Raw genomic sequence first — 24332 nt, 5'->3', positions numbered from 1 at the left:
ATTCTAACCACTATATTAAGATCATATGTATTAGATGAATTTGCATCATGTATAGCTCTCTAGCATTTTTTGTATCAAATGACTCCACGCGCTATCTGCAACAACCACCAAGACCCACCAACCTAGCTTTCAATGCACCCTGGCTCCACATCCTCCCATCACCTCCCTTCTTATCCAGGACATCCGATTCTTCTCCATCGAGCTTGTTGTGTCCTATGCGGCCATGGCCAATGACAGCACGTCCGCCATGGACGCCGACACCAAGCATGCGTTTTGGAGGCCAGTGACAACGTGTGTGAAGAAAGCGAGGCCGAAGACGATTGCATGGTAGACATTGTTGTTGTTGTGCTTGTCGCATTCTCGGCACCGCATCTGCCTTGGCGTCGACTCCATGTTATGCGTTCCCACGGCCATCTACGACATCGCCACCGGCACCGCCTCCTAGCATACATTGTCCGTGTCCTGGTTATCCCCGTCGTCGTCAAGCTTGGTATGGCCATGCTCTACCTAGGCAACAATGTCATGTACACCATGCTTGCCCTGGTGGAGGTCGTGACCGGCATCCTGGACCTGGGATTGTCCATCCCCAGCGTCCTGGACCTTGGCTTGTGCGCGGCCGGCATCCTTCGAGTCTCCGAGCCTGTCCCCGCTTGATGGCTTCATGCTTGTCGTGGCCGGCGTCCTGGACTTGAGCTTGCGCGTGGCCGGCATCCTTGACCTGGGCTTGTGCGTGCCCGACGTTCTGGAGCTTGGCTGTGCATGGCCGACGTCATCCTAGTCTCCGAGCCTGTCCCCGCTTGACGGCCTAATGTTTCCTTTCACTATTAAGGAAAAGGATAGCAGCAGCGCGGGTTTTAGACCTATCAGCAGCGCGGGTACCCGCGCTACCAATAAGGCGCTACAGCTAACTCTTAGTAGTAGTGCTGCCTGTACCCACGCTACCACTATTGACTATAGTAGCAGCGCTTTTCAGGAACGCGCTGCTATTACTTAGCTGTAGCGATTTCCCGGTCCAGCGCTACTGTTATATCTTTCACCATTTTCCCATTCCGGCTTCGATAAACTGCAATTTCCAGATACTAGATACTACTAGATATCAATTTCATAAAGCATTATAGGTACTAGGTAGTACTTCCACGGTTTCAAATTACTCGTTGTGGTTTTAGTTCAAATTTGAACTCAAACCACGACGAGTAATTTGGAACCGAGGGAGTACTAGATAACAATTTCATATATACTCAACATGCATCCTCAAGCAGTACAAGGTGACATCGACGACAATCATCATATTTAGTTCTAGATGATATCGACGACGATCATCATATGTAGTTCTACATGATATCGACGACGATCATCATATGTAGTTCTAGATGATATAGCCACATACACATATGTAGTTCTAGATGATATCGACGACGATCATCATCCTCAAGCCTGGGCGGTGGGTGTTCCTGATAGTAATTAGGATGGCCTGTCCAGCACGAAGATTCTTGCCAACGAGGAATCTCTTCCACCCAACCGAGTTCAAGTGTGTGCGACCATCTGTGCCCTTGCGGTAAGTACATGTGATGATGGAGCCCCTTGCGGTAAGTCCAACTGAGCCTTCTTCATCAGGCTCGATACCACAACTCACAGATAGGTTCTTTGGCAATCTCTGAATAAGAAAAACATATCAATTAATAAATAGCCTAAGCATGTGATCAGACTCTACACTAAAGTATATCATCGACTAGATTCCACAAAGCATATCATTGGACTCTACACTAAGCATATCATCGGATTCACTAAGCATATAATCGAATAATTTGCATTGGTAAGTATAACAATAAAGCATATATATCATCAAATTACTACATGCAGTACGTATAACATACCATTTCATGCCGATCGACCATGGTACTTGTCAGGTGGGTCACGAATGGCACCCCGACAAAGTCATCACGTGGCGGAATTATGTCCCATAGGTTGCACACCTCCTCCTCGCTCAGCCTCATTCTTTGAGCTATGATGGCTTCATGAAGTGGGTTCTCATCATCTTCATTGAGTGGGTCCTCATTATCTTCATCATCTTCGTCATCTTCATCATCTTCCACCAGGTTGATATAAATGACAACCAGCTTGGGTCTTTCTGCTCTAAAGGAGAATCTGATCAACTCACCACCAGTAAGACGCATGCGAGCGAGGAAACGGGCTCATCCATCTCCTCCAATCTACGACATATTGCGTCCTTTCTCGACCTCCATAGTGTACGGCCCCCCAGGAGCCTCAAATGTCACAGTGTCTCCTGTCAGCTTGTTGAATTTCAACCTCACATTGCATGGGACGATCTATGTAAGAAAAGCAAAATGACACAATGCAGTAATGCCAACACTAAAAATAAAATAGTTGTTACATTTCAACTAATTTCTTACCGCCGCATGACGAAAACTCGGATGGAAGTAGATGCCGAACAACTTGCCAGTTGCAAGGTTGCTAGCGCACCTTGACTTGCACAGTCGACATAGTGGTGCTGGTGGTGGCGCCATTTTACTAAATCAACTAAATCAAAATGTTCTAAATCAACTAACCTACTAAATCAACTAGCCTACTAAATAAACTAAATCAAAATATTCTAAATCAACTAAATCAACTAGCCTACTAAATCAACTGAATCATATCAACTAAATCAACTAAATCAACTAGCATACTAAATCAACTAGCATACTAAATTCACTAGCATATTAAATCAACTAAATCAAAATGTTACATATGAAAGCCTACTAAATCAAAATGTATCAGGGAGGAGGGACAAGGAGGGGCGACTCGAGGAGGGAGAAGATAGTAGGACGGAGGAGGAAGGCGGAGCGAGGAGGGGCCGGCCAGCGGCGAGTGGAGGGAGGACGGAGGAGGAGGCCGGTACCGAGTCCAGCGAGGAGGATGAGGCTACAGCGGCGCAGATCGGGGGAGGGGCGACGGGGGAGGACCGGCGGCGCGGGGGGTGAGGGGGAGACCGTGATCGAGTGTGTGTGAGTGTGATCTGTGGATGAGGCGCGCTAGTGAAATCTGTAGTTAATTTAGCAGTAGCGATTATTGCCTGAATGCGCTGCTGCTACGTTACATAGCAGTAGCGCTGTCTATTTTAATGCGCTGCTGCTATAACTGGCCTTGCGGAGGCGTCGTGGGAATTTTAGCAGTAGCGCCGCTTGGAGTGCGCGCGCTACTGATAAACTTGTTTCAGCAGCGAGTTTCCACAGCTCGCGCTACTGCTACTTAGCAGCAGCGCCTGATTTTATAGCGCGCTGCTGGTAAAATTCCGTGTATAGGCTTTTCCCTAGTAGTGTTTGCAAATATATTAAATGTCGAAGCACAAGTACATACTGTTGCCTTGTACGTCGGGACGTGTATTAACCGGCAACAACCATTTCTCCAAAGTTGCACAGATCCCTAGAGACCAGAGTGAGCGGACGTGATTTGGGTGGGGCTGGTTGCCGAGTGCTCCTAATCCGCCTCCGTATATTTGCAGCCCTCTCTTCAGTTTGACCAGTTTTGACCATACTATCGTCCCAGGTGGAGATGGGCCCACCTGTCATCCCCTTCCCCATCTTCTACCCCTCTTCTTGATGCACTCGTCAGATTGGACACCGTCGGGGGCGCCGCCCGCGGCCAACCACCGCCGCAGCAAAGTCGCCGCCGGAGCCCACCGCGCTGCTCGGCGACCCTCATCTCAGTGCTCGCTCCTCGCCCGAACCGGCGACAGAAGCCGCATCGGCCTCCTCCGCTGGCTGACGGCGGCGCGCCCCGGCTGACCACGGCCTCTCTCCATCGACGCAGTTCGCAGCACGCGATAGCCACAAGCACGGCCGCCGGCGCAGGGCCGCGCTCGATGTACCGCCGGGGGCATCGCTCTCGGGCGGATGCCAGCCTTCTCCGGTAGTGTCTCCCCCTTGGGGATGGAGCTCATCCCCTCTGCAAGCTCCGTCCACCTCTGGCCTATCCCCGCCGGCTACCCGAACCACGCCGGCCTCCACTGCACTTAGGTTGGTTCAGGAACCTGCACTAATTCCACTAAGTTGGTTCAGGAACTAATAGCCCTGCACTGCAATTTCCAATAGGCCAGAAGATTCAGACAGGGGACCAAACTGGAGTACTGGCCCCCGGCCCGCCCCCATACCAGGCTCGGATCGCGAGCATCGGTGCTCAATGCCTCAACGTCAAGTATGCACATTGTGTGGCAATTATTGTATTGCAAGCAAGGTTCAATTTCATTGCAGGTACGTACTAATTAGCGTGCTGGCTGTGCAGAAATTTCGACATAGTTTCTTGCTTGTGTGATGGTATTTATTTCACATTGATGCTCTTCAGAGCACTTCAAACAGCTCCGAGCTGAAGATGCTGGATGGCACGGGCCAGGACCGGCGTGTCAGCAAGATGGGAGAAGCCGGTGCACGGGAGGAACTCTGATGCAGGCAAGCCCATTGATGTCTCCGATGCTGCTCGGCGTAACTCCTGTCCCACGGTTGCAGCTGATTTTAACACTGTCCTTCTCCGGTGACCAGCACATAGGTTCTGACAGGTCAGCACAAACTAAGAACCAAGCCGTTTTCTCTTGAACCCTTCCTTTTTTAGCATTAGTTTCATGCAAACAATCATATACCAGCATAATCATAAATTTATTTCGTAATCAGGAACAGATGTCTGTAACTGAATGAAGGATGGTTATAAGGTTCTGTGGAACAGATGTCAAAAGTTAACTGGGACCAAATATATATCCAACAACATACATGGTGAACTCTGTCACAGCTGAAAGCCACCAAATTGACATGCATGACAGTAAACTTATGTTGCGTACAAGTAGAAACTTAATGGACACACTTAACCGTCTTCGCCGTAGCCGTATCAGTCTGATACAGCCTTGTAGCAAGCTGCAGCACATGGGAATTCAACATTACCATGAAAATATGGCAGGGGATCAAAAGACAGACCAGCTCCTGAAGCATCAGAATCAACGACTACTTAGTTAAAAAACAAATGCCAACCTGACACTCAATGCAAATGTAAGTCGTGTCTCGACTCAAGAGCAAGATTGACCCAAGCTTGCAAACTCCATACAAAACCTCAGTTTCCATCAGAGACAACAACCGCAATTCCAGGCGCTGTTTGTTTTGTAGGCCTCGTTTCTGCAAACCGGCCAGCGGCAATAACCATTGTGGCGATTAAAAAACATAGGAGTAGGATTGGTAGGAAAGATATTCTGAAGGCAGAAGCATTTCTAGTTTCCCATATGGTCCAAACTACAACATCTCCAGCAGCCATCAGATTTCTAACATAACCGGTAAACTTCAGAACCCAACTGCACAGACAGTTAAAAGAAACAGGAATAGCCTGTATATTCAGTTTGCGCTAACCACACTCCACAGATATTTAGAAACAGGGCATAGAACGAATCAAAACTCATAGGAACATTGTCCGACTTCTCCTAGCTAGCTATAAAAGCACTACATTTAGCAGCTTATGAATCTCTAATCACTTGAATAGATTTATTTACCTGAAGAATATTATTTCCAAACATCACCCCAGTTCTACTAGTTATGTCACTAAGAGAAATGCTGGAAGAATTTAAGAAAGATGGAAACTTGGAACTTGTAAATTACCTTGGACATCCTCTGGGTTCTTGCGCTTCACCCTATCAACAACCTTGTCCATTGAGTTGTCTTCACCAATGTCCAACCTTGCCCTCTTTCTTCTGTTCTCACCCACCACTAAAAGTACATCATTTTGATCAGTAGACCGAGTGACATCTTCCATCCGCTCATCCTCTAAACCTACCATTCCTTCCATCCCCTGTTCAAAACTTTCCTTGTTCATCGGAGGGTCCAGACAAGTCTTGCTAGCAAAATCCTCTACGCTGCGTTTGGATGTTCCCATTAGAGGCTTGGAATCCGAATTGGTATTGTAATCTTTCAATTCATGTGTTTGGTTGCACAGCGAATTGGCAGGCTGTAATGAAACGAAAACGCCGGCTGAATTACATCCCACGCAAAGTGCCTGCCCACGATACGGAGCCCTCCTGCTCTGAATCGCGCTGAAATCAGCCTGCCCGCAAGCGACCAGAAAAAGGAAGGGGATAGGATAGGCTGACCGCGACGACCTAGCAGAGGCCGGCGGCGGCGGCCACCACCATGGAGTCCGTCGGCGGCGCAGGTGCCTTCCTCCCCTCCTCTCCAGCTCCTGCTCGCCATCCCCTTGAGCCACTCCCCGCCATGGAGTCCGACGGTGGCACAGGTGCCTCCTCCCTGGCTGGCCCCGCCCTCCTCCCCGGCTGCCGTGCCCCGACGTCCTTATCCACGCCTGGCCGTCCTCCCTACCCGTCGTCCCCCGCCCCTCTTCTAGTCGATTGGCCCTCGTGCTCGTCGGCGTGGAGGTCCTGTGCTCTAGATCTCGCGGCCGTCGGAGTTTCCCATACATGAGGGGCTGCGCCTGCACGAGTTTGAACCATCACGCTCGCCGGCGTCGCTCCATCCCGGCCACGGATAGTCGGCTGACCGTCGGGGACGACTGCGTCCTGTGCTCCTCACTGCTGCTCGGCTGGCTCCGTTCATGGCGCAGCTCAGGCAAACCGTCAATTCGATTGTATGGCATCCAAACATAACATTGGTATATGCTAGCTTGTCTAATTCCAACCTGCAATATTTTGTACATCCAAACATCTGTATTGGTATTGGAGCCCATTGCAATACAAAGGTTGATTTGGTATTGGATCCAATGCAATTCAGAGGCTCTCAATGGAGACATCCAAACGCAGTGCTAGGATATTAATTTTATCTGTATCTTCTTTCTCATCATCATCCTGTTGCAGGTCATCACCATCAACTTGTACTGTACAATAAAAATGTCACATAGATGCCTGAAGAGGGAGTATATATAACCTAACATCAATAATTAACTAATATACCAACAATTAAGCAAAATAAGATGCACAACACTTGGTTACCAGACTGTCCGGTAAAAATGGCATTGTGGGGTGTTGTTATCTCAGAATTGTATGTAGGTTCACATCCCATATCAACATCTTCAACTGTCTTAACAAACAAGAGCTTGGGACGTCTGGGGTGTTTCTTTGCTGCTTCTTTCCACTCGTGCTTTGTTTCATCACTTACTCCATCATGGAGGGTGACCTCCTTAATACGTCGTAGGGACTGGATTGTCATGCTGCAAAAGCCATTTAGATCTGTACATAGCAGCCGGAGTGACTCGAGGAGTGGCAGAGCTCCCTCCTGGACTTCCAGCTCAGTCATGACTTCCACCATGATGCATAGGCATTGCAGGCTTCCAAGTGCACCTTGTACGATGGTGAGTTTGTCCAGTTGAGATGCAATTAGCTTCAGGTACGCCAAGCAACGCACCCTGCTCAGGGCAGCAAGAATATCCCCACTCAGCTGACCAGGGGATGAAAGGAACAGCTTAGTGAGACCACCCAGCATGGTAACAAACGGAGGCAGGCTGCATATGTTGCCCCCTTGTAGCTTGAGCGAGCTAAGATAGCAGGAGGAAGCTTCTTCTTTTTCTAGGGACAAGCTCACAAGCAAGTCTTGGAACCATTCATCACTGAAATTCAGTGAGAGTGAATGACCTTTTTTCACGTCGGTGCTTCTCTTGATGAACCCCTTGATGGCCTTTGAGAGATGAGTGCAGTGGCTTGGGACACCTCCCCCTCCTCCCCCCGCGTCGCCTCCCCGAGCGGGGCGACCGGGGGATCTCGTCGCCCCCTCCCAGCCCCCCCTCCCCCTCCTCCCCTTCCGCCGCCGTCAGCCTGGGCCACCGGGCCTTGCCCGCGTGGTGCCGGCGGCGGCGGCCCCGGCCTTTCCCCCCCGCTTGGCGCCTCGGCTCGGGCGGACGGCGGCCGATGGGGGTGCTCCTCGGCGACATTGGATCCGGTGGCGGCGCAGTGCTGGGTGGTGTGCGGGCGGTGGCGCGGCCGCTTGGCGGCGGGGCGACGCGGTGGCTAGCGGCGGGCCTTCCCGGCCCAGATCCAGGCCCTTTTGGGCTCGATCTGGGTCTGGGCGGGCCTGGCCTGGTCTGCTTGCGGCGTCTCCGGCGGGTCGGGGGCGTGACTCGTGCGGGGGGTGGTGGCGACGGCGGCTCGCGTTCTGCAGCGCGGCGACGGGGGCTTCGCGAGCCCGTTTCGGGCTCGGCTGGGCCAGGGGTGGCCCGGTTTGCCCCTGTGCTGCGTCCGGCCGGATCCCGCCGGGGGCGGTGGAGGATGTCCCCTCCCGCGAGGCTGCTGATGTTGCCGCTCCTGGTTCCCGATTGCGTCGTCTTGTTTCCATCGGCCCCGTTTCGTTTGCCATGGTGAGACGGCGATGGAGACTGCTCGACCGTGGTGGCGCAAGTTGGTGGGCGGTGTGTTTGGTGGCGCGGGATGGATCGTCTGAGGTCGTGGTTGGTTGGTGGGCGGGAGAAATCCTTGTCGGCCGGGCCGGAACCGACGCGGTGACGCTCGTGGGCGCCGCCGTGCCTTCCTGAAGGGCGTCGGGCATACCCCTTCCACCTCACCCCTCGCGTACCGGGGGAAACCCTAGGACATGTCCGGGCAACAGCGTCGTCATCGTCGCAATCCTTCTTGAGGGTGGTGTTTGGTATGCGGCGGTCCGGAATGCTAGGAGCGTGGTGGTATTTTCCGGTGGGCGCGGCGGTTGCGGGTCCTCATCGTTTTCGTTGATCCGCCGGTGTTGGCATTATTTTCTCTTCAGTTCCTTTTTTTTGTTTCTTTTGGGCTTGCTTGTGCTGTGGCCCCAGCATTTGTATCGTGTGGTCGTTGCTTTATAATATAAAGCGGGGGGCAACCCTTTTTCGGAGAGATGAGTGCAGTTGTTGTTGTTGTTGCTGCTGCTGCCGCCGCCACTGGCAAGGGGATCCTTACTATTATTACTGGACTGCTGACACCATATTTTCACTTTTGTCAAGTGTTTCATATGCTCTATGAGCTGTGCAAATCCTTGGCTCTTGTTGTTGTCCACAACAAATCCTGCTACTGTTTCCAATTTGCTATTCTCTGAGAGCCAAGTCTGTAGCTTGTGCATTCTCCGGCCTCCTACACCTTGTTGGAGCTTGAAATTTCCGAACAGATGTATCAGGCATGGCAGCTCCATAACTTGTGTCGGCAGAATCTCTATCTTGGTTCTTCTTACATCCAGCGTCTCCAAAAGTTGAAGCTTCTTAATCTCTTTGGGGAGCATCGTAACCTTAATAGCGGCCCCAAGGCTTAGGTACCTGAGCAATAACAGGTTGCTGCATATCTCCCTAAGATGCTTGTCCTCCAAGTGGTTACCGCATTCTTCTAGATCCAAAACCCGCAGCAGTTCATATTTGGAGAAATCCAAGACAGAGTCATGTGCCCTGCCGAAGATTGTCAGAGATCGGACAAGAGATAGATCATTAGCCACTCTGGCACTTGCTTCATGGAGGGAGAGCCAACGGATTTTACTGGGTGGGGGTGGGGGGGCCAGCTGATCATATAACAAGGTAATGAAGTTGTCACACTTGGACATGTGCAGGATGAACTCGAGCATCATGCCGTGAGTATGGTATGTCTTCACCTGATCTGTGATGTTTTTGCTACTGGCATCTGTACGCTGGATGATGCTCCGGTTGAGCAGCTCTTTGAAATTGCCGATAGCAGCATCCAGAGCATTACACATATAATCTCCTGGGATAAACCCTTCAGCGCACCATTTCCTTATCAAGCTTCCTCTCCTGACTGTACGGCCACTAGGGTAGATACCTAGACATAGCAAGCATGTCTTGACATCGTGTTTAACAAGGCTGGTGTAGCTTTGGACAAGTACACGCTTCATTCTTGCTAACATCTCCTTCGTTTCCAGGTGTGCTCCCAGGTTGTGGCACAATGTTGCCCAGTTTTCACGCGTCGGATTACCTGTGCTTTGCAAGTACCGGGCTGTAGTAACAAGAGCAAGGGGTAAACCATCACACTTCTTCAGTGCTTCCGAGCCAAGCTGATCCTCTTTACCGATTGGCGGATCATCGTCTTGGAAAGCTTCCTTGAAAAACAACTGCCTCGAGTGTCCATCAGGAAGGCTTTTCATTGCATACACATGATCATGGGCTGCTGAGCTGCTGCAGGCATTTGCTACTGACTGAATAGCCGTTGTCACCAGAACTCTGCCGTTCAACCCCACAAAGGCATCTTTAATATCATGCCAAAATTCTGTCCTCATGTCATCGAGTACGATGAAGAACCTACGAGGTACCAGGAGTACATGATCAGAATTAGCATGCAGAGATATGGAGTGGAGATTAAATTTGGAGTGATTTCATTTTATAGCTACAAAGATGCCAATAGTGAGTGAAGTCAAACTAGGAGAACTGTTGGACAGTACAAAAATATAAAAGATGCAGGCTGCTGTAAATCGAGACCAAAACATCAAACAGAGACCGAGTTGAGAAAATTACCAATGGTTGGCATTAGTTACCTCTTGGTTTGAAGGCACAATCTGAGGATTCGGCAGAACTTGCTGAGGTTACCTCCACCATTGGTGGATGTGGTGGGGATGCCAAGTTGCCGAAGAATCTCTTCGACAACATCGCTTGCACCCCTTTGATTGGCTGCACAAACCCAAGCCCTTACTTCATACTGGCTCATCATACTCTGGTACACATGCCTGACAAGGAGGGTCTTGCCTATGCCATCAAAGCCAACAACAGAGATCACCTTAAGCTGTTGCTGCTGCTGCTGTATCAGCTCCAGAAGTTCATCCCGGGGAGCGTCCATACCCACGGGGCTGCGAGCTGAAACGGTGTCGTCTATGGCCATCTCTGTTGTTGTCTCAGGTGCCGATGCCACTGCCGACGACGATGCTGACGGGAAGGTGCCTGCACCGATACTGGCGTTGTAATAAGTTTCTCTCAGCTTGGATGACTCTTGTGATATTTTCTTGAGCTCACGGATCGCCTTGGCAAACTCCTTCCGTACTGTCACCGTCTGCACCCGGTAGACAGCCTGACGGATCCACGTCGACGTCCCAGAGATGGTCACCCGGTGCATGAAGCGGTCGATGCAGTCCTCGATGGCATGCGCCAAGTCACGTATGATTTGGATCCAGGCCCTCTGCACATGGTCGCCGAGGGTGCCGCTCCTCCAGCGACACTCATCATCTTGCTGGATGGCGGCAGAAATTAACGCAAACTCTCTTTGGATGTAGGTGATGTCGTGCTCCAGGTTCTGTCGAAGCTTGTGATTTGCAGCTAAGAACTCCAAGAGCTTCGGCGCGATCCTACCCACAAAAGCGGTGGCCGTCGCAGCCTCCATCTCTGGTTGGAAGATCAAATCATGGAGTTTAGTGGATAGAGAAAAGAGGCCAGGAGGACACAGGAGCAGCCATGGCAGGATCAAGGTAGGTAGCTACAAGTACCTGCATAGAGAATACCTTAACATCCATGGTCAGTCATCCCGTCCACTCCTCCAATCTGCTGGAGCTATTTACTTGCATTACATATGATGCTAAGGTACCAAAATGCAAATTCTATTGTACCTGTGCATAGGCGATTCGGACAACGCATGGTGGTGGGCCCCACTTGGTTCTATCTTTCTCTTTTTTTTTGCCAAAAAGCCCATGTGAACCCTCTGAGCACTGAAAAAAAGCACAGAAGAATCTGACAGTGCGTGGTGGCAGGTCCCACATGGTTCTGTCTCGCTTTTTTTGTGAAGGCACATGTGTGGATCTCACGATCACTAAAAGAGCTCTCTTATTGCAGAACAATGCGAATATATATCATATAAAGGCAGGAAAGCAGGTTCCAAACGTAGTGAATTCGTGCATCAGCACCACTTTGTGAATGCACTTAGCCTAAATGGGACCCATCAAAATTCTCTAGTTTTGGTGTGGATGCACTATCTCAAAATACAATTGTAGAAGAAAGAGCAGCACATTAGTTAGACTAAAGGCAGAACATGGTTTTAGCACAAGTCAGTGCAATCATTCTAAAGGCAGCACTGATCCTGATGTGATCACTGCAAAATGAACGATCCGAGAGATATGTGTACCTGTAGGGGTGTACTCAGGAAATTCAGTCTCCTTTAGGAGCTCGACATGCCCTCACGTCTTGTTGGGTCGCCAGAAACTAAGTTCTGATTGATGGACCTCACGGAGAAGGATAAGGAGGAGCCGACGAGGCAATTGCTGGATCCAATCAGGATTACGGGGAAGAAGGATGATGACAGGATTCTTGAGGAGGATTACAACAGTTTCTTGCTCGACGATCCAACCACAGCCACAGGTGAGCGCGTGTGAAAAACCTGTCCGTCTGCTTAATTCTTCCAGCCTTAACTTGGTGGGTTCTTTAGCATCAACATCACTTTGTGAATGCACTTTAGCCTGAATGGGACCATCAAAATTTCTCCAGTTTTGGTGTGGATGCACTATCTCAAAATACAATAATTGCAGAAAGAGCAGCACATTAGTTAGACTAAAGGCAGAACATATTTTCAGCACAAGTCAGTGCAATCATTCGAGAGGCAACACTGATCCCGAGGCAACTGCTGTGAAATGGACGATCTAGATAGATAGAAGGTGTACCTGCATGGGGGAGCTCAGAAAGTTCGGGCTCCTTTAGGAGCTCAACATGCCATCACGTCTTGTTGGGGCGCCAGAAACTAAGCTCTGATTGATGGACCTCACGGAGAAGGATAAGGAGGAGCCGTCGAGGAAAAGGAGGGAGACAAGGAAGGTGCTGGATCCTGTCAGGATTGCGGGGAAGAAGAGGAGGAACAATGATGACAGGATTCTTGAGGAGGATTACAAGAATGTCTTAATCGACAATCCAACCACAGCCACAGGTTAGCACAAGCGAAAACCTCTCCTTAATTCTTCCGCTCAGTACTCTTAATTACTAACTAATCCTGCATGCTTTTCCTGTTTCAGTTTCTGATCCTGTTATTGAATCAAGTGCCGAAAATGAAGTCGAGCAATCTGGTGCTCAACTGCCAGTCCTTGAGGATATCTCGAGGCTGTTTGGTGAGTGTTGCTTGATCTATCTCCCTAGTTAGCTTTGCCTTGATTTCTCTTGATTTCTGTCTGTATATATGGCAGTACAGCATCGAACCCATGCATGTGCATAGGAACTAATCCATCCATTAATTATTGATCCGCACCCTGTCTTATCTTTCTTGTGTGCTCTTTGATTAATTAGATGGTTCGGTGAGTTCTTCATTGGGCGCCATGAGACCCCTTGTTGAGAAGCTTGGCATACTGCTAGCTCCTTCTCAGGAACACTACAAGAGGTTGCCCAAGAGGATCAAGGAGGGGGTGCACCTTCTCAAGGATGATGTTGAAGTGATAAGCTCCTACCTTGATGAACTGTCAGAGTTGGAGGACCCTCCCCCGGTGGCCATATGCTGGATGAATGAGGCACGCGATTTGTCTTACGATATGGTAGATTACATTGACAGCTTATTATTTGTGCCGCCTGACCGTTTCATCAAAAAGAAGAAGAAGAAGAAGAAGAAGAAGAAGAAGAAGAAGAAGAAGAGGCAGAAGATGATGATGATAAAGAAGAGGCTTAAGTGGTACAAACAAATTGCATTCATAGCGCAGGTGTCAGAACATGGTACCAAGACCAGTAAAATCATTCATGTTAATGTCCCTCGTCTTCCCAGTAAGCCCAAGATTGCAGAAACAATATCGGAATTCAGGATCTATGTCCAGGAGGCTTTTGAACGGCACGACAGGTATAAGCTCCAGTGTTGCAGCACCTTGAGGAGGCATAGATTCTTGTCCGCTGGCAGTATGCTTCCAATGCCCTATGATGAAGTTGCACAAATTGTAATCGATGGGCGTATGAATGAGTTTATCTGCTCACTGGCCGCTAATGATACGGCAGGTCAGCAGCAGCTCAAGGTGGTATCTGTTCTTGGATCTGGGTGTCTTGGTAAAACTACACTTGCCAATGTGTTGTATGAAAGAATTGAGATGCAATTCGAATGCAGAGCTTTCATCCGAGTGTCCAGAAAGCCTGATATGAAGAGACTTTTCAGTGACTTGTTCTCGCAACTCCACAAGAAGCAGCCACTACCTGCCAGCTGTAATGAGCTTGGCATCAGCGACAATACCAGCAAACATATGCAACATAAAAGGTACTGTTAACCCAGTTTCCTTATGCTATTTATTTTAGTTTATGTTAACCCAGCATATATCAATTTTACTGATGTGCCTGATGCAATACACACACACACACACACTAATGTGCGTGGATTCTTGGCATGCAGGTATCTAATTGTTATTGATGATTTGTGGGATGCATCAGTGTGGGATATTATTAAATATGCTTTTCCAAATGGAAACTGTGGCAGCAGAATAATAATAACTACACAGATCGAAGATGTTGCATTAACATGTTGCTGTGATCGTCCAGAGCATGTTTTCGAGATGAAACCTCTCGATGATGCTCACTCGAGAATGCTATTCTTTAACAGGCTTTTTGGTTCGGAAAATGACTGTCCAGCAGAATTCAAACAAGTTTCAAACGAAATTATTGATATATGTGGTGGTTTGCCACTAGCGACAATGAACATAGCTAGTCATTTGGCGAACCAGCAAACAGCAGTTTCACTGGATTTGCTTACATACATACGTGATTCGTTGAGATCCCATTTGTGGTCAAGTTCTACTTCAGAAAGAACGAGACAAGTACTAACACTCAGCTACAATAATCTCCCTCATTATCTGAAGACATGTTTGTTGTATCTTCACATGTATCCAGAGGGCTCCATAATCTGGAAGGATGATCTTTCGATGCAATGGGTAGCTGAAGCCTCCATCGTTACACAAAAAGGGAAAGGGCAATATCAAGACCGGTTGAAGAAAGCTGCAGGAATCTGTTTTGATGAACTTATTGATAGAAGATTCATCCAACCTTCATATATCAACTACAACAATGAGGTATTGTCCTGTACGGTCCATGATGTAGTACGTGAACTTATTGCACACAAGTCTGCAGAAGAGAATTTCATTGTGGTAGTAGACTACAATCGAAAGAATATAGCACTTTCCCATAAGGTTCGCCGACTATCTCTCATCTTTGGTGATGCAAAATATGCGAAGACACCAGAAAACATCACAAAGTCACAGGTTCGATCACTCAGATTTTTTGGATTATTCGACTGTATGCCTTGTATTAGAGATTTCAAGGTTCTTCGTGTCCTAAACCTTCAACTATCTGGTCATTGTGGCCTCCATGACCCCATAGACCTCACTGGGATTTCAGAGCTGTTTCAGCTAAGATATTTGAAGATTGCAAGTGATGTTTGCATAAAACTACCAAACCATATACGAGGGCTGCAATGTTTGGAAACGCTGGATGTTATGGATGCAACAAGAGTCACTGCTATTCCATGGGATATTATACATCTCCCACACTTGTTCCACCTGGCTCTTCCGGTTGACACAAATCTGCTAGGCACCATGACTGATTCCGTCGTCAGTCTGTGGAGCCTTTGCAAGCTGAACTACCTGCAAGATCTTTATCTTACCATTTCTTCTACACCTTGTTCTGGCCATCCGGAGAAAAACATGGATTCTGTAGGCTCTTTACTAGAAGGACATGGCAGCCTGAAAAATATAGTCGTGTCTCATGGCCCATCGGTTAAAGATATTGTGGTTCCCGGTGCCTCAAAAGTAATCATTTCCTGGGATGACTTGGAGCCTCCCCCTCTTCTCCAGAGATTTGAATGCTCGCCATGTTGGAATAACCACGACGTGCGTGGCACTGTGTCCGGCTCGTACACAGAAACAGTCACCGGGTAGGATTAGAAATAGAGACCGAGTAGGTTAGCTTCTAGTCTATCTTGAGCATATTTATATGCGTGTACCCCTACCCCTTGTACTATCGATTTGTGAAAGTAATACAGATCCAAACAGGCACGATACATGCCTGTGGCAAAACGCCGGCGTCTTCCATGTGCGTACGTATTGTGCATCAGCTAGGATAGATCAAGTCGATAGCTAGCTAGCTTACTGCTAGTACTAGTATATGTCCTATCAAAGAATCGATCAGGACAACTTGGTGCTAGCTTTGCACTGCGTTGCATCCGGCTAGAAGTAGCTTTGTTCGTCGTTCGTCATCGTCGGTCATCGCCTATCGCCGGAAAGTACTCGGCGACGTGGTCTGGGCCAACAATTGGTATCAGAGCAAGGTTGATCTTCTAGTAACGGGAGATCATGTCGGACGACGAGAAGGACAAGACCAAGCAGCTGGTGGAGTACTCCGGTGCAGCTAAAGTAATTGCTGCTCCGGCGAGTTCATCGTATCCACGGTTTGATCGCGAGAACTTCGGGGTCTGGAAGTCCCTCATGGAGTGTGGTCTCCGCGCCAACGAGCTATGGGACGCGGTGGATCCCGGAGGCGACGCGTTCAAGAAGGAGGGAACCGAGCACCGGAAGGATCGGCAGACGGCGTCAGCGATTTACTCCGTGATGCCGATGGATGTCCTCCAGCACCTAATCGCCAAAGCAACGGCGAAGGAGGTGTGGGATACGCTCAAGCTCATGTTCGAGGGACACACCCGCGTCAAGCAAGCCAATCTCCAAACTCTCCTAAGGAACTACGAGACTTTGGTCATGGGCGACAATGAGTCCGTGGATGCGTTCGCTTCACGGGTGGCTACTCTCGTCAATCGGATCCGTGCGCTTGGTGAAAACCTCACGGAGACCTCGGTTGTCCGGCGGTTCTTGCGCGCAGCCCCTCCCCGGTACCTGCAAATTGTCACGGCAATCGAGCAGTGCGTCGATCTCGCGACTCTCTCCATCGACGATCTTGTCGGACGGTACAAGGCTCATGATGAGCGTATGCGGTACAGTCTTGGGGACGGGAGGAACGACGAGCTTGTGATGCTCACGAAGGCGCAGTGGATCGCCCTAGAAAAGAGAGGCGGATCCATAAGCAGTAGCAAGAAGAAGGGGAAGCAGCGTTCGACGAGAAAGAACTTCGCTGACTCGGACGACGACTCAGACGATGAGGCTGCACCTGCACCACCGAGGAGGAAGTTTGACATCAGGAAAGTGAGGTGTTATAACTGTGGCCTCCTTGGTCACTTCAAGGCTGACTGCGAGGAAGCACCGAAGCAGAAGGCGCTCATGGCCCAGCAAGGTGACGACGGTGACATGATGTTGATGACTGAACTCGTGGATGAGGAGGATCCAGTTCTTCGAGCGCCGGCTAAAGAAATTGTCGCGCTCGTGGAAGAAAAGGTTTGCCATCATGATCATGATTTGGAAACTCGTGTCGAAGCTACAGATGCGGGAAGTAATTCCGAAACTTATGTCAGTGCTATGGACGTAAGTGCCAACTTTGCTGGAGCGGATGCAGCAATAGCTGCGTGTGCTGGACCATGGAGAAGTAATCTTTGTGCTGTTCAGAGGTCCGTAAGTGGCCACAAAAATAGCACTGGACATGGTGTCTCGCTGAGTAGGCCGAAAGCACCGGCCGCAGGCACCAAAGCTGGATCCCTTGTGCGGAGTAAGGGCGCCTCGCACCCAGCAGCGAGTGCTGCACAAGGAGCCTCCAAGACAGCTACGTGTGGTGGCCTAGCCACAAGAGAAGGCTCGCATGGTGGGCTACAAACAAGTCCAGCAGGAGGGCTTGGTGGCTCACGTGGTGAGCTAGGGCCATCTATACCTAGTGACGTTGCAAGTGATCCAGGAGATATGCAAGGTCCATTACCAGCGCATGTACGTACAGTTTTGCCATGCTTGGCCACTATAATGCAAGAAGATGGGAACGGCAAGGTAACGTCCGTACCCGGGGATGAAAGTCTAGCTTTGCCAAAAGCAATGTGCGAAGCAAACGGTGAGGAGTTACTCCTGAAGGTACAAGGAGCCATGCAAATAATGCTGTCTCCGAAGGCACAAGAGACGAGGACAACGCCTCCTACACCTGTTCTGCTATAACCGGTGTTACACCCATATTCGGAGAAGACTCTTCGGACGATTGACCCGGCAAAAGTGAAAGGGAGTGGGCGACGGTGTCTAGCAAACGCCGAGGAACCGGCGGAATTCAAGGGCGCAAATACGAAGGAATATTGGCGTCAGGCTATGGAAGAAGAGTTGAGGTCGATCCACGACAATAATGCATGGGTGCTTGTGGATCTTCCCAACAATGAAAAAGTCATGGATCTCAAGTGGGAATTTATGATCAAGAAAGATGCCGATGGGGCCGTGAACCACAAAGCAAGGCTAGTAGACAAAGAGTACATGCAAGAGGAAGGTGCGGACTTCGAAGAAGTGTTCGTTCCCGTTGCAAAGATGGAATCAGTGGAATTACTCATCGCTCTCGCGGTTCAGGAATCATGGAAAATACATCACATGGATGTAAAATCCGCGTTTTTGGATGGCGAGTTAGAAGGAGATGTGTATGTGAATCAGCCACCGGAATTCATCAAAGAAAGAGAGGAACACAAGGTACTGAAGCTACACAAAATCTTGTATGGGCTACGGCAAGGCTCTCGGGCGTGGAACATCAAACTTGATCAGACGATGATTTCTCTTGGATTTGAGAAAGCCCCACTAGAGCATGCGATGTACAAGAGAGGTGAAGGAAGGGATCGTCTACTAGTTGGCATCTATGTCGATGACCTATTGATAACTGGAGCAGATGAAGAGGTGATTGCAAAGTTCAAGCTACAGATGAAGGAGCTTTTCAAGATGGATGATCTAGGCCTTTTGAGTTGCAACCTCGGGACAGAGGTACATCAAAAGCCGGAGGGGATCACATTATGCCAGGAGGCATATGCAAGGAAGGTACTTGAAAGCCGTGGCATGAAAGATTGCAATCGCATTGTCGCTCCAATGGAACCTCGTCTTGAGCTGAGCAAGAAGAGCAAAGTATCCGCAGTTGATGCAATAGAGTATATTGCAGCTACCACTGCGGTGTGCCAAAGTGTGTGGCTAGAGAGGCTACACGGTGATCTCATGGATCAAGGTCCGAAACGAGTGGTGCTCAACGTTGATGGAAAGTCTACAACTTTTCTATGCGAAGAACCAGTGCGGCGTGATAGGAGTAAGCACATTGATACGGTGTATCACTACATAAAGGATTGCGTGGAAGAAGGTAAGACGAAGGTCAACTACGGTTGCACCGATGATCAGCTGGCAGACATCCTAACCAAGGCTTGGGTCAGCATCGAGCTGTGACATGACGACGTCGTGTTTAGGGGGGTGATTGTTGGAATAACCACGACGTGCGTGGCACTGTGTCCGGCTCGTACACAGAAACAGTCACCGGGTAGGATTAGAAGTAGAGACCGAGTAGGTTAGCTTCTAGTCTATCTTGAGCATATTTATATGCGTGTACCCCTACCCCTTGTACTATCGATTTGTGAAAGTAATACAGATCCAAACAGGCACGATACGTGCCTGTGGCAAAACGCCGGCGTCTTCCGTGTGCGTACGTATTGTGCATCAGCTAGGATAGATCAAGTCGATAGCTAGCTAGCTTACTGCTAGTACTAGTATATGTCCTATCAAAGAATCGATCAGGACAACTTGGTGCTAGCTTTGCACTGCGTTGCATCCGGCTAGAAGTAGCTTTGTTCGTCGTTCGTCATCGTCGGTCATCGCCTATCGCCGGAAAGTACTCGGCGACGTGGTCTGGGCCAACACGCCACACAGCTGCGTCATATTTTCCCAAATTCCTAAATGGCTTAAAGAACTTGGTAACCTGTGCATTCTGAAGATGGCAGTAATGGAACTGCAGATGAGTTCTGTTGATATTCTCAGAGGATTGCCTGCCCTCATTGATCTGTCGCTGTATGTGCAGTGGGCACCAGGTGAAAGGATCATCTTTGACAAGGCGGCCGGGTTCTCAGTTCTCAAGTACTTCAAATTGAGGTGCACAAGTGGTATCCCGTGGCTAAAATTTGAGGCGGATGCAATGCCTAATCTCTGGAAGCTCACGCTAGGTTTCAATGCCATTCCCCGAATGGACCAACATCAACTAATCCGCATCGAGCATATGCCAGACCTTAAAGAGATCTCCGTAAAATTTGGGGGTGCAGCTGCTCATATAGAGTATGCCGTGAGGTCTGTCGTTAGTAATCATCCAAGAAATCCTACAATCAACATGCAATTGGTGAATTCTAGTTCCTATGGTGATGAAAGCACAGAACAGAGCCTTCCAATAAACTGGGCTCCCGAGTCATGTGCGGCCGATGCGGTTGCTGATGTGGAGCCACTCCGTCGCCTCTCTGACAACCTCGCCACAGCCTTCCACTCACCGGATGACTTCGCCTTCCTTGCCGATATGTGCATTGCCGTGCCCGGCGCGCCCGACCTGCACGTGCACCGCTACATGCTCTCTGTGCGGAGTCCCTTCCTCCGCGCATTCTTCGCACGCCGCGCCTCTGTGGAGGGCAACAGGTTGGAACTCTGGGAACTTCTGGGCGAGAAGGTGGAGGTCGGGTATGAGGCACTGCAGCTAGTGCTCGAGTACCTGTACAGCGCCCGCTTCCATGTCCTTCCCAGGCCAGCATGTGTCTGCGTCGACATGGATGGTTGCGCGCACGTCAGCTGCCACCCCGTCATCTCCTTCATGGCGCAGGTCCTCTTTGTTACATTCACCTTCCAGATCACCGAGCTCACCAACTACTTCCAGGTTCATATCAGATGACTATTATGCTTGCTGGGATGCGTATTGCTAAGACGTTTTAATGCTATATATGGATCCCCATCATATCTTTTAACCTGAAATTCTTTAATTTCAATGCTTTTACAAAGTAGTGATAAAGCATTACGTCCGTGCTGAATTTAATTGTATTCGTTAAATTGGTGAAGTTCAAACGGGTGCTAGGACATGCTGAGTTGTTTGGAGATCCCTACCAGGGTGCAATTTCCACTTATTAGGTTCAACAATCAAGACTCCTTTCTTACTCGGTTTGATGTAGGAGTGGAAATAAATTGAGTTGTCTGTGCATGTGGTATAGTGTGTTCAATATGCAAATGATGCAATTGGTAGTTCTAAGGTGCTGTGTCATTTTGTTGATATTTCAGGGATTCTTGTTTTGATTTTGTTTAGAGAAAGGGAAGGGTAACTGTTCAAAGCATGAAAATTACATGCACCCAGGCGTATTTGAAGACAAAAACTGTTCAAAGTGTTGTACATGTGCCTACTCTTTTTTGTTGCATCAACAAAAGGCAGTTCATGAAAAACATGCTTGGGTCATTTTATACAAATCTAGGCTCCATGAATGTGGACAGCTGATACATGCACAACAAAAACCAAAGCATATAAATGAAATATCACAGCGGACAATAATTATAATAGCACCTATGATTCCTTAGGATCAACAAATACTTTGTTAAGGGGGAGTGTTTCAATGGGGGGGGGGGGGGTAAATAGTTATCAACCCATGAACTGCACAATCTAGAGATCTTGAGACAGGACCTTAATTATTATTTCCCTTTTTCAGTTTCTTATTTGGCCTTTTTTTATAGCTTTGACTTTGCTACAGATGACTTGTGTGTCTAAAAATCGATGATAATTCTTGTTGAGATGCTACCTATAACAGTGATTGTTGTATTGTTTCGCGTATTTAAGGAGCCAATACTAAGCCACGTTATGCCCTTCTTTTCCACACAGCGGCATCTCCTTGATGTCCTTGATGATGTTGAAGTGGGTAACCTTCCATTGATATTATCTGTTGCAAACTTGTGCAATAAATCTTGCATGAAACTGCTCGATAGATGCCTTGAGATGGTAGTCCGGTCAAATCTTGAGATGATTACTCTTGAGAAAGCATTGCCTCCAGATGTTATGAAGCAAATTACTGATGCACGGCTAAGTCTTGGGTTAGTTTCACCTGAAGACAAGGGATTTCCTAAGAAACATGCAAGAAGGATACTCAGAGCTCTTGACTCTAGTGATGTGGAGCTGGTGAGGATGCTGCTCAAGGAAGGGCAGACTAACCTTGATGATGCATTTGCATTGCACTATGCTGTAGAACATTGTAACTCAAAGATCACAACTGAACTTCTGGACATTGCACATGCAAATGTCAATCACAGAAATCCAAGAGGTTATACTGTTCTTCACATTGCTGCCAGGCGAAGAGATCCTAAAATTCTTGTCTCTCTTTTAACCAAAGGTGCTCGGCCTTCTGATCTTACATTTGATGGAAGAAAAGCAATTCAAATAGCAAAGAGACTCACAAAACATAGGGATTACTTTGGGATTACTGAAGAAGGAAAACCGTCTCCTAAAGATAGGTTATGCATTGAGGTACTGGAGCAAGCTGAAAGATGGGATCCACAAGTTGGAGAAGCATCGGTTTCTCTTGCAAGGGTTGGTGACTGTGAACCTGGAAAGTTGTTGTACCTTGAAAACCGAGGTAATATTCATCTACAAACTGTGTGGTGTTCAAAATGGTCTGTCTGGTATTGGTTTACACATGCATTTTTCTCTTGGAAGTTGTGTTTTCACTCACTTATTTTCCTGATATGCAGTTGGTTTGGCAAGGATACATTTTCCAGTCGAGGCAAGAGTAGCAATGGACATTGCTCAACTGGATGGTACTTCGGAATTTATCCTTGGTTCTAGTGCAGATCCACCTCCAGAGATACAACAGGCAACTGTTGATCTAAATGAAACTTCTTTGATAATGAATGACGAACACTTGGCTCGGATGAGGGCCCTCTCCAAAACAGGTGAGACACAGATTATTGCCTTTGTATAACCACGGCGCCTCTATATTCTTTATATTTTCAGCGTAATACTACACTTCTTTAGCTTATCTGCTTAACATCCTTAATAAGAAAGCCTGCGTAGCTGAAGTTGAAATTTAATAACATGGATCTGGACTAACTGCAAGCTCAATGTTTTGTTACCTGTTGAACTTGTTAGGCGCTTCTTTCCGCGTTGTTCGAATGTGCTGGACAAGATCATGGATGATGAATCTAAGCTGGCTTCTCTCGGAAAAGAAGCATCCATGGAGAAGAGGAGGTTCCATGACGTGCATGACTCGCTTCAGAAGGCATTCAGCGAGGACAAGGAGTCGTCTTGTTTGACAAGTTTATAGCTCCAATGCCGATGGGTGACATGAAAAGCAGCCAAAATGCATGTCTGGATTATAGTACAATATATCAGATTGGAGTACAACTGGAAAGCAGCCAGGAGGCAATAGTCAAGGAGTGCTCCTTAGAAAAGGAACGAGTGAATGCTTCGTGTGCTCTCCGCGCGTGACAAATGGTGCACGCGGAGCTCTCCCGCGCGCGCAAACCAACCAAAGTGGTTGGTTTCTGGTTTTTCCTTTCCGGTTTATGGACAGTTCGACCCCCTATTACCTAGTGGCAGTGTGTGACCAACATATAAGGGGAGGCTTGCACGGCCATAGAAATGCTAGAAGCACACGTAAAGGAAGCACATTGCACCTAAAGCGCGTGCTCATGTGAAAATTCACGTGGACTTAGGACTTTGGACGCTTGACGCGGCGATGGTCTAGGGCGAGCTGAGCTGATGATATATTCCGAAACGACTCTTTCACGACCACGCATTGCAGCGCGCGATCTCTACATGCGAAGCCCATACATGGAAAAGGATGTGTGTCGGACGCGGGGCCCATGCATGCATGCATATGTGTGCATCCACCTACCGTGAATTCAACTACTAGGCCCCAGCTCGCCTTTACATAATCTCCTCCCCTGATTTCAACGGGTGGGGTCCGACCTGTCACTATTGAGAAAGGTCTTATAGGTGAACTCAATAGAGTGGCGGGAGCTAGTTAGGAGAAGCAGCAGTGGCGGGTAACATAAAGTGACCGCCAGAATTGGGGGCACTGCAGTGGCGGGCAGAATACGTCACCCGCCACAAGCAAGCATAGCTGAGCGTGGCTATGTTATGTTATGCTATGTTATGAATGTTTTTTGTGGCGAGCGGCTAGGCTTACCCGCCACTGTTGTTACAGGCAGCAGTGGCGGCAGTCCCCGCCACAGCTAAAAGCCTCCAATCGGCTATTTGTATTCTTTTTAGTGCATCTGGTCGTGCCCACCACATGTAAATTAGTGGCAGACTGTTCAAATTCAACCTTTGGTACTGGCGCCCGCTATGCCAAAGTAGCAGTGGAGGGTTGGGTGGCGCGCCAGTCGCAGGTAACGAGCAATATCTGCATGTGCGTGCCCCCTCCCCCTCCTACCCCCTCACTCTCACTCTCTCCCTTTCCCCGTCGCCGCCGTCGCCGTCCTCGCCCTCGCTATCACCATCCTCGCCCTAGCCATCGCCGTCCGCTGCCCTCGTCCTCGTCCTCGTCGTCCGTCGTCCGCTACCGTCGTCGCTTCCCTCGCCCTCGCCATCTT

General features: G+C 48.8%; 2 protein-coding genes and 1 long non-coding RNA gene across 3 annotated transcripts; 2 read left to right on the top strand and 1 right to left on the bottom strand.

Annotated features, from left to right (window-relative positions):
* The first annotated feature begins 3554 nt into the window (after positions 1-3554).
* Positions 3555-10060, top strand: LOC123150289 (uncharacterized). Its single transcript, XR_006475027.1, has 4 exons — positions 3555-4016; positions 4092-4250; positions 4342-4552; positions 9861-10060. It is a non-coding gene; the product is annotated as an uncharacterized lncRNA (long non-coding RNA).
* Positions 4573-11493, bottom strand: LOC123150287 (disease resistance protein RGA4). The gene is made up of 6 exons (XM_044570125.1): positions 10470-11493; positions 8824-10236; positions 6971-7674; positions 6778-6855; positions 5631-5879; positions 4573-5156 (listed from the first exon to the last, which is right to left on the bottom strand). Exons 1-6 carry the CDS (start codon positions 11303-11305, stop codon positions 5095-5097), a joined length of 3342 nt encoding a protein of 1113 aa, XP_044426060.1. The 5' UTR covers positions 11306-11493; the 3' UTR covers positions 4573-5094.
* LOC123150288 (disease resistance protein RGA5) lies at positions 11314-23333 on the top strand. Its single transcript, XM_044570126.1, has 8 exons — positions 11314-12832; positions 12918-13010; positions 13186-14128; positions 14261-15726; positions 19649-20640; positions 21625-22372; positions 22488-22688; positions 22885-23333. Exons 1-8 carry the CDS (start codon positions 12664-12666, stop codon positions 23046-23048), a joined length of 4776 nt encoding a protein of 1591 aa, XP_044426061.1. The 5' UTR covers positions 11314-12663; the 3' UTR covers positions 23049-23333.
* The last annotated feature ends 999 nt before the right edge of the window (positions 23334-24332 follow it).

This window comes from Triticum aestivum, chromosome 7A (assembly GCF_018294505.1).
Source record: "Triticum aestivum cultivar Chinese Spring chromosome 7A, IWGSC CS RefSeq v2.1, whole genome shotgun sequence".
Taxonomy (NCBI): Eukaryota; Viridiplantae; Streptophyta; class Magnoliopsida; order Poales; family Poaceae; genus Triticum; species Triticum aestivum.
The sequence above is the reverse complement of the archived record's forward strand: the minus strand, read 5'-3'. Positions and strand labels throughout refer to the sequence as shown.